The 9,231-nt window shown below is 41.7% G+C and overlaps 1 protein-coding gene across 4 annotated transcripts in view; it reads left to right on the top strand.

The window, feature by feature from the left end:
- The first annotated feature begins 4,544 nt into the window (after window positions 1-4,544).
- Window positions 4,545-9,231, top strand: part of FLI1 (Fli-1 proto-oncogene, ETS transcription factor) — a 90,721-nt gene continuing 86,034 nt past the window's right edge. Inside the window, exons 1-2 of one of the 4 annotated variants that reach the window (XM_040534096.1) lie at window positions 4,545-5,027; window positions 6,905-6,985. In XM_040534096.1, the coding sequence (XP_040390030.1) occupies window positions 6,947-6,985 (39 nt within the window). In that variant the 5' untranslated portion in view covers window positions 4,545-5,027; window positions 6,905-6,946. Of the gene's footprint in view, window positions 5,028-5,715; window positions 6,037-6,904; window positions 7,013-9,231 lie in introns of those variants that run through there. The other 3 variants (XM_040534095.1, XM_040534100.1, XM_040534098.1) reach the window with 3 other exon arrangements.

The following is a 9,231-nucleotide window of genomic DNA, read 5'->3' as shown; positions in this document are numbered from 1 at the left end:
CCCCAGCAGGTCTCCTTGTCCCTCAGCAAGCTTAAACACCCCTATTGATGTGAAAAGAAGGAGGCCCTGGGCACTGCCTGGCGCTCAGGCGCTCACCTCAGATGTCCCTGCCTCAAAAGCAACATCAGCGTGACCAGTCTTCATTTGGGGACCTTGGATCGGTCCAGAGTGTGTGGCAGCTGTGTTGCTGGCAGCCATGGCTGCACAGGTATGCCTTCTGCAGGTGCCGCTGCGAAGGGTGCAGCATTGGTCAATTGGGATTTTGTGCCCAGATGAACCTAAAAATCCCAGTAAAAAAGGCATCACAAATCTCACATCGACAGTCATGAGGTCTCAGGAGAGCTGAGGCTCCATGCAGAGGCTGCTGGGGACCACTCAGGAGCATCAGTTTCCATGGCATAAAAGGTTTGCAATAATTTCTGTCCCGCTTCTGCCACCAGGATGCTTTTCTGTGGCCTTAGGTCTTACCACCCTGTCTTTAAACTTTTCTTCCTGTCCTTTTGACTGTTAAACTGTATTCAGGTCAGGAAATGTCTTTCATTATAACATTTATATACTGCCTGAACCTACCTGCAGGAGGATATCTCTAAGGTCTAATAAGAAAACTAAAGAAAAACAAAACACGTGAACTGAGAAACATACAAGTCCAGTCACAAACCAGCCTAGTTTAACAGGAGAGTTACATAGCATCCTACAGACTGTAAGTAATTTTCCAAAAATGTTTATAAATGAATGGGAGAGAACTTGAACAGTTTTGTTAAAAAAAAAAAAAAAGGCAAAACCACACTTCTTCTAACTTCATAATAAACATTAGTCAAACAGCCCAATCAGTAACACCTCCTCAAACCAAGACAGTAAAAGATTCTTGTTCCCACTAAGCAAAATTTTTAATTCCTCTGAGACACATGAACTTTCACCTAACATTCCTTTTTCAAGAGTAATACATAACCTAACAATTATGGCAATTCCTTTTTTCCTAACCCCTCATTTTAACTCTGTAACTAAAACTTTTCTTTTGTTGTGATAATGATTTTATCAATCATTTATGATTATTTATTTTAATAAACTAATCACATTCATCATTAATATTAGACCTGAGTGAAACACATTTTATTTCAAAAGTGTTTTTCATGGTAGAAATTGATTTAGCAAACCTGAAATGTTCTTCCCAAAAACATTGATAGCAACTTTGCTGATTTTCAGTGGAATTTTTGAAGTGCTTTTGGGTACATTGACTAGTTAAAATCAAACAGCCTGTCTTCACTGAAATGGGTCTCTCTGATTTTTCTGAATGAAACTTTCTCAGATGATCGCTTTAATTTTCCTTAAAGTAAACATTAGATAAATGTATTTTCATGCTAAAATTCTAAATTTGACCTTCGTGTTGATTCTAGATGAAAATAAATGTTATCAGGTAGGAATTTCCTATAGATTAATATTTTAATTTCAGCAACACAATACTATTATGACTAATGATTATTAAATTCAGCTGTTTCTTAGAGTTCCATCCATGCATGAGTACCTATTGTATTAGACATTGCTTAAAGACAGCAAACACAGACAATTTGCAGTCACAGAGGGGTTCTTATCTCGTCCAAAAACTTCCCAGCAGTACACCAGATGAAAAATCAGATGAACATTTTTCCCTGGTAGTTCTCTGTTTCACCCTTCCTTTCTTGAGGGGAAAATTTATGAGTCTATTTTTATTCAATCTGTTGGACCTGTCTGTGAGATGTGCTTGTACCAGCAAAAGCAAGTTCAAAGACACACTCGCTGCTTTGGGAACAGAAAGTGGGAAGGTGTCCTGAAGTTCTTCGTGCATGTGTGATTTTGCCTCCTGGTCTCAGATGGGTCTTCAAGCTCTCTCCCTCCCAGCCACACAAATTTTTGTGGTGACTGATCTCACTGGACTACTAGGACAGAATCGTCACGCCAGGCTTTGGCTGATCTTGTTGATAACTTGGGCCCAGGCTGCTAATAGTCTTCAATTTTAGGACCAAGACTGTGAGAGGAACAAGGGGAAAAAAGTTGTGGCCATTATTTTCCCATAGCATGTGGAAATGATGATGGCCAGTTAAAAATCACCACATTTCCTCTTAGGAAAGAGAAACTGAAGCACAGAAGTGTGTGTGTGGTTATATGTCAAGCACTGGAACTCCTTTTGACTTCACATACTTTCCCCTTATTTCTAATTAACGTGTTGAGGAATTTTAAAATGTAATAAACATTATTTCTAAACAACCAGAAAGTAAAGCTTGCTTATTTCTGGTTTGATGTAAACATTTATAGCACAGCTCCATCCTTAAACAGTTAATCTTATAGTGACCTATTAAAATAAAATGAATTGTGTTATAATTCATCCTAAAGCAACCTCAGGGTTAGTGTATCAGGTAACTCCTGCTTTTGCAGTCCTCATGACGTTTTTAATCAAATTCAGCTGTAATTGCTGGAGCATACACATGCCTCTTTTAATACTCTGCCTACATTTGGGACTCATATGAGTCTGTTTTCTCTTAACGTATCTAATAAATAGAAAACATGAAAAGAGCACATTTTGCAGGACTCTGAGCTTTTCCACCGTTTCATTTGTTCTAGCAATTGTCCAACAGGCTTATGAGAATCGAGCACTTGTCAGCTTTCCCCCCCTTGGATAAAATTCTTTGTGGGTTTTAAGTCACTGTTTGTGTTGCTAGCACCCTGTTAAAGGGGGCATAGGCACAGGCAAGAGCAGCTGCCACAGAAGTGAGGTGGAAGTGCGGATGTGCGAGAGGGAGAGCTTTCATTGGCATCTTTTAAAAATCACTGCCAGTGATGAATGTTGAAATGTTGCTTACATACAAGTCACCTACGGTTTGTTGATGAAAACTTGAGATGTCATGTCTGCGTTGAAGCTATTTGTGTAAAAAACTTCTGTAACTTTCTCTGCTCGGGAGGGGGGGAGGATTTTTATTTTTTTTTGGTCTCCAACGCTGCAGCTGTTTCCAATTTGCCAGCAATTTTCTTTTGGGCTAGTAAAGCTCCCAAGATGACTGCAACTAGCCACATGGGTTTTCTCGACTCGACTGTGGGGTTTGATTACAAGGGGTGGCAAACCCAGCTCGGGATCCAGGGGAAGCGTTTCCCCTGCACTTTTAAGTTCTTTACGTCCCAACTTTTTGTTAACGCCAGCCTTTAAAGTTTATTTCATTGCAGTTTAGTCAGCGCCGTGCTCAGCGGCCCTGTGCGTGTCTCTGTGGGAACTTGGCTGCGATTTCGAGCGCGTCTGCTTAAAAATAAAGGAAATTCGCGGGGAAAGCGCCCGGGAAAGGTGCAAACGCCCGTTAGCCGCCCCCCAACAGAAAGAATAGGAAGGGGAGGTTGTTAGCACAATGGTAAGCCCTCGGGGTTCCTCTTCAGCGACGTGTTTTTTGTAATTCACACGTGGAAACGTGAGAAAAGAATGAAAAATGACTTTGAGATGTGATCTGATTCGGTCGCTAGCTAGCTCGGTTGTGAGCGGGTAGAGGTGTTCGCATCCCCGCCGAATAATGAGGTTAAGGCTTGCAAACGGCGTTTTTAACCCTGATGGATGCGACTTTTGAAAGCCATTAACAAATGACAACGCTGATTGTTTCGGTCCCCGAGGGAGCCGTGCCTGCTGCACACCTCGCGCGTCCCCCGCCGCTTTGGTTTTCCCTTCCCTCGGAAGTTATCTTCCCGAGATCTTCCTCCTAAAATCCCTGGCTCTTACCTTGCCTAGGAAACTCCCTCGCGTAACAAAACAACAACAACATAATAACAAAGAATCCGAAGAATTTCTATATTAAAAAAGTGGCTCTGGCGAGGTCCCTGGTCACTAGGTACAGGTCTGAGTCTGTTTTCCTTGGAAATTGGGAGGAATGCTAAACGCCTCGTCTACCAGCGAGTAAATTGTGTGCGGAGCTCTAGGCACGGCTCCCAGGTTGCCCTTTCACCCCTTCACTATGTTCCTCTTATTAAGGAGAAAAATGTTTCAATATGTTGGAATTTGGGGCAAAGCCGGGAAGGAGAGAAAGAGAATAGAGAGTGGAAGGACATTTTCCAAATAGTTTTGGTAACCCTTCTGAGGGTTACATTTAAAACTGATGTCGTACGAAAATCCCTGGAAGTTTCTCCCCCACGTTAGTGCAAAATATTATCTGCTACCCCTCCCGAGATGGCAATGTGCACCAGAAGCGTGACACCGCTGGGAAAAGTATCCCTGACTTGAAGACGGTTTTCCTTCTCCTCCCTAAACGTGTGACTATTTGATAAATATCGTTAAGCAGCTAAAAGGGTCTGGAGCTTTCGCCTTGAAGAGAGAAAGGCTGAATTCTTGATCTTGAGAGAGTAGGCTTGAGACGATTTCAACTCGCTTATCCAGCCCTGGCATCTGCGAGCTCGGTGGATGTGGTCTGTAGCATTTTCAGTTTTGCTTCAGAGGGAAACGGGTTAACTATTTTCAAGGTAAGAGTCAGAAAAAAAAGCCCAAAGTAAGGAACGATGATTTTAAAACGGATATTTGAAACTTCCTTATTTTAAAAGGGGATTTAAAGTAGCACTTGAGCTCCACTCAGCGTCTCTTTTCGGCTTGACTCCTCAGCAATATTTTTTTAAGAAAGTTGTGAATTTTTTTCCTTCTTTAAAGTTGCAAGTAGCGCCAGACAGGCTCATTGGGCGAAGATGTCACATAGCCGTGATTAATCTGAGGGAGCAGCTGAAATATTGATAAGGGGAGAACGGAAATCAAATGAAAAGTAGAGGGCACAGAAGAGAGGGAAAGGAAAGCACGTCCTGGAGCTGCGAGCACTGCAGAAGCCCCCTGAGGAAATGCCTGGTTGATGCAGCCTGTCTGGATGGGCTGGGAATTTTAACTTCAGCGCTGCTTTGGATCTAACAAGTTTAATCTCTCCTTTGCAAAACTGCAGCGGCAGGGTAGTAATCCACAGCTGGTGGGGAGTTTTATTTTTGGTCTCAACCTGGATCTTTACAAACTGGTCTGCACTGGTTGAGGGGAAAGGGTAAAAAAGGTGAGTCATTTAAATCCTAGTAATAAGAATAAGCGAGAGGTGAATCTAAAAGTGCTTTGAGGCCCTTTTATATTTCGGCTGATGCTGGCGGGCAATGTGATTGATAAATAATCCACAGCAGACTTCTTAAGCCTGGTTCCAAATATGCAGATACATTTATTTATATGAACACGCGTAATTATAAGAGGGAGGTAAGCGGGGGTGGGGGAGCGATAATCAGGGGCAAAGAGGGGAGCAGGGAACTCGATATGTGAATCCTTGACCCTAGAAAATTTACTGGCTAAGGAAAATTACCTTGTCCCTCAACTCTGTCTACCCCCACCCCCCGTTGCAAGTTCAGAAGCAAAAGAAACTGGAATGTGTTAGGAGAGAGGACGACAGAAAAAAAAAAAAAAAAAGTACTTATCAGAAACACATTGTCGATTTTATAATCAGCTGCCCTTCTGTGCCAGCTGGCCGCCTAATAAATGCTTTAAAAATCAATAAAAGGGGGATACGTGCAGATAGAGAACTTTTATTTTCCAGAGTTGTTGGGCTGTTTTTTTGTGTGTGTGCGCGTGTGTTGTTGTTTGTTTTTTATTTATTTATTCCCAACTCCTTTCTGGGTGCTTGTAACTCCCAGATGCTCCATAGCGAGGCACCGGCGGGCACGGGGACGCTTCCCCGGCTGCCGGGCGGCCGGCGGAGCGAGCGGCGGGGCCGCGGCACGGGCAGGGCAGGGCAGAGCCAGGCCCCCGCAGCGTGTCCCGAGCACTGCGAGGCGTGCGGACCGCTCCTGCGCAGCTTCACGCGTGGCTCTGGTCCTGTGGCACAACGCCGGCAGTAAACCGGGGAGAAACCCGTGCCTTCCCCCCCACCGCCGAAAACGGGAGCTTCAGAGCAGCAGCACTAACGAGCTGCGTGCTAAGGGGGGGGGGGGGGGGGCGTGCTTTTAAACGGTGCACTAATTGCAGTAAGCTAATCGTTTTCTAGCGCTTTCCAAGGGGACTACAGATCCTGAGAGAAGCGGGTAGAAAAAAAAAATAGTTGTCAGACCTGTTGTGGCTACAGATTTATTTTCCCGCACACCGTTAAGTTTTTCACAATTGTTGTCAATCTCTGCATCTCTGTCGTGGTGGCTTGGGGGGCCGGGGGAGAGGCAAAAAACCTGTTCGTCGGGAGATCATCGAGTCTTAGAAATACAGAAAAACAGATGCACCGCGTTGATGCAAGCCTGAGATAAAGCTCCGCTGCGTTTGAGGGACGGCACTATCCAAAACAGAAGGGCTGAGGTTGACAACCCTGGGCTTTTTATTGCTATTTGGAATGATACTTCCGTTCGCTATTTTTAAATTTATTGTTTAATTATTATTGGTGAGAAAGGTTCTTTAAATCAATAGAGGCCGGCAGGCTAATGGCTGGAATGGTTTCAATGAGTCACGAAAGGCAACTGCCCTTCATTTAGCCAAGTGAAACCCTTGGATACAAGTCAATAGGGTTAACTAGTCTCGACATGAAAACATGAGTATTTCAGCTGGCTTTTAATTGTTGGCTAAGAAATTCAGTTAATCAAATGTCAAACATTTCCCTCTGCTCTCGTCAAAAGTGAAGAAGGCTCTTTTCCTGAGGGGGTGAAAAACCCAAATGCAAAACAAACTGTTGTTAAAACGCAGAAATAAAACCCTTCTTTATGAAGTCCTGTCTATTACTTAACATTTAGTTACTGTGGTGGACGTTTCTTCTGTGTCCCTTCTTTAAAGGGTACACATAAATGCTTGATGACTTTTCTTTAAATTTTATTATTAGCCTTATTTTTAAAACAATGCTTGTTCTTTTGCTTTCCTTAATATATATATATATATATATGTGATTTTATTTTATTTTTCTTTTCATTTCAGGTCAATTTTAAGACCTTTAAAATATCTATTGAACAAGTAAGGATGTTTCAGACTGTACCAGACACTTCGTCTTACGTCAAGGTAAGACATGACAGCATCTTTAAACAGGTAATGTCAAAAATTACAATCCTCAAAACTTTGTAATCATTTGTATTAGTTGAAAGTCTCATTCCCATTCTCACTGAACTTAGCAGAAAAACAAAGATCTTTTATCTCTGTGGGAGAGGGGTTAGTGTCTGAAGTATCACAGTTATAGTTCTGGAAATATGCAGGGCTGAGTCAAAAGCTGAATCATCAGGAAGCAACAATATGTTAAAGTGGTCTTGCCTTTTATAAAGCATTGATGCTTGGTTTGGTGGATTATACTGTAACTGCTATTATAGTGAGAGTGTCCTGAATTACATTATAGTAGTGGTTTCTTACTCTGAAGCCAGTATGATAGCAGTGGCTTGCTACCATATTATATCATAGTGGTTTCTTAAATTGGTTTCCAATTTTCTGATTTCCTAGATACCACTGAGTTTTGAACCAAAGCTAAATTTCATTTAATATCTGTCTATTCCTCTGCTGTGCCAGCCGCTGAATTCAATATGCAAGATGATACGAAACGTTCTGGTTTTGAAAGGTACATTTCTAAATGGATTTAGAGGGGGAAAAATATTTAATGAGTTGAAGCAAAACATCTCTTTCAGTTACTGAAGAAATGAATTGTCACGCCTTGTAATTCTGGCATTTCTTCCACAATATTACTTATTTTTCCTTGAGCAATTCTTCCATGCCATTCAGTAGGCAAATTGACTTCAATTGGTTTTACTGGTGATGGCTAATGCCAGATATACTAGATGTTGCACTCTGAATAGCTGATCATCTATGTACATTTTCTTAATTAAAAAGTGAATCTTAGAATGTATTTCAATGTGCCGCTTCTGCCTCGTTCATAAGATTAAAACAAATTCCAAAGAAGAGTTGGCACAGCCTTGTCCCTTTATAACTCAATTGAGTACTATATTATATTTGACATCATATAGTTTTTTTTCCACAACAGTTCCCAAGAATGTAAATAAACCAAGCCTGGGACATCTGGGTTACACGTTTAAGGCAAACCCTGCATGCAACAGCACTTAGAGAAAATCTAAAACACAAGCCTCTTCTCTCCCAGGCTGAAGAAACACAGAAGGGTGTTAACTAGAGCTGGGTGGATAATTTGTAATGAATAATTTATTACAGGAATTCTCTCTCTGTCTCTCTTCTTTTCCCTTAGTCAATGATCCATGCGCCGATTGTGATTTTCATGTACATACACATTATTGGAAGTGATTCACTGAATGATTTCTGTATATAATCCCTAGGCCACAGCTCATTTTGTGGGCAGTTTGTTAGAGGTATTAGTATTGGAAATGCAAGCTTGGTGGGAGGGCTCCCAGGTCAAGTGGAATTACTTGTGTTCCCTGATCAAGTGAACTTGTGCAGCTCTCTGGACCAGGTTTCTATAGGGAATTCTACTGGAATGGTCAAGATTCCAGATTCAGTTAATATCCCCCAAAATCACACTCATAGCTCAGTGTTTCAAGGAATGTTGATGATTTAATTTTGTTTATTAAATTCACGTAGCTTTGGACCAGATTCCAGAAGAATATAAACTCTGTGGAAAACAAATGAAATTGAAGTCTCATGAAAGCAAATTCACTAAAAGTTCAAGTAAAGAAATAAGTTATGCAGTCTGTGCCTGGCTTTAGCAATAATTTCTCTTGGAGTTCCTATGTGTGGGAAATGATCTTAGATGTGTTCTGTTTACAATGAAGAGATGAAGGCTTTTTGACATCCTATATTATGGTATCATTGCCTTTTGTTGTGAGGCTAGATCCAGCTGCTGCTGCAGTTAGTAGCAAGATTCCTTTTGAATTAAGTGGAACCAAGATGCAGGCCTAAATAATTTAACATTCCAATGGGATTGAGTGAGTCAGTCCGTAACTGCATCAGGATAGCCTTCTCAGTAAGTATAATCGTCCAGGCAAAGTGCTTGGACAAAGTTCTCTTCACGTATGTGTTTTATCTACCAGGAAACTTGTACGGCTGGACATACATCCAGCGTTTCAGCAAGTGGGGGATAAGTGAACTGTGTGATGCTGAACTCTCTGCCTTTTATTACAACCCTTCAGCTGCCATTATTTTGGGCAAGGGCCTTGTCTTTGGTATTTTGCCTGTAAAGCTTCATTCACACCAATGTCAATGGGGAATTGACTTGTTCCTCTGCTTAAAAAACTCAGCAGGATTTTGACAGAAGTCTCTTAGGACTGATCCAAAGTCCTCTGAAGACAAAGGAGATA

The sequence above is a fragment of the Cygnus olor genome, chromosome 22 (genome assembly GCF_009769625.2).
Source record: "Cygnus olor isolate bCygOlo1 chromosome 22, bCygOlo1.pri.v2, whole genome shotgun sequence".
Lineage (NCBI taxonomy): Eukaryota > Metazoa > Chordata > Aves > Anseriformes > Anatidae > Cygnus > Cygnus olor.
This window is presented reverse-complemented; position numbering and strand designations above follow the sequence as displayed.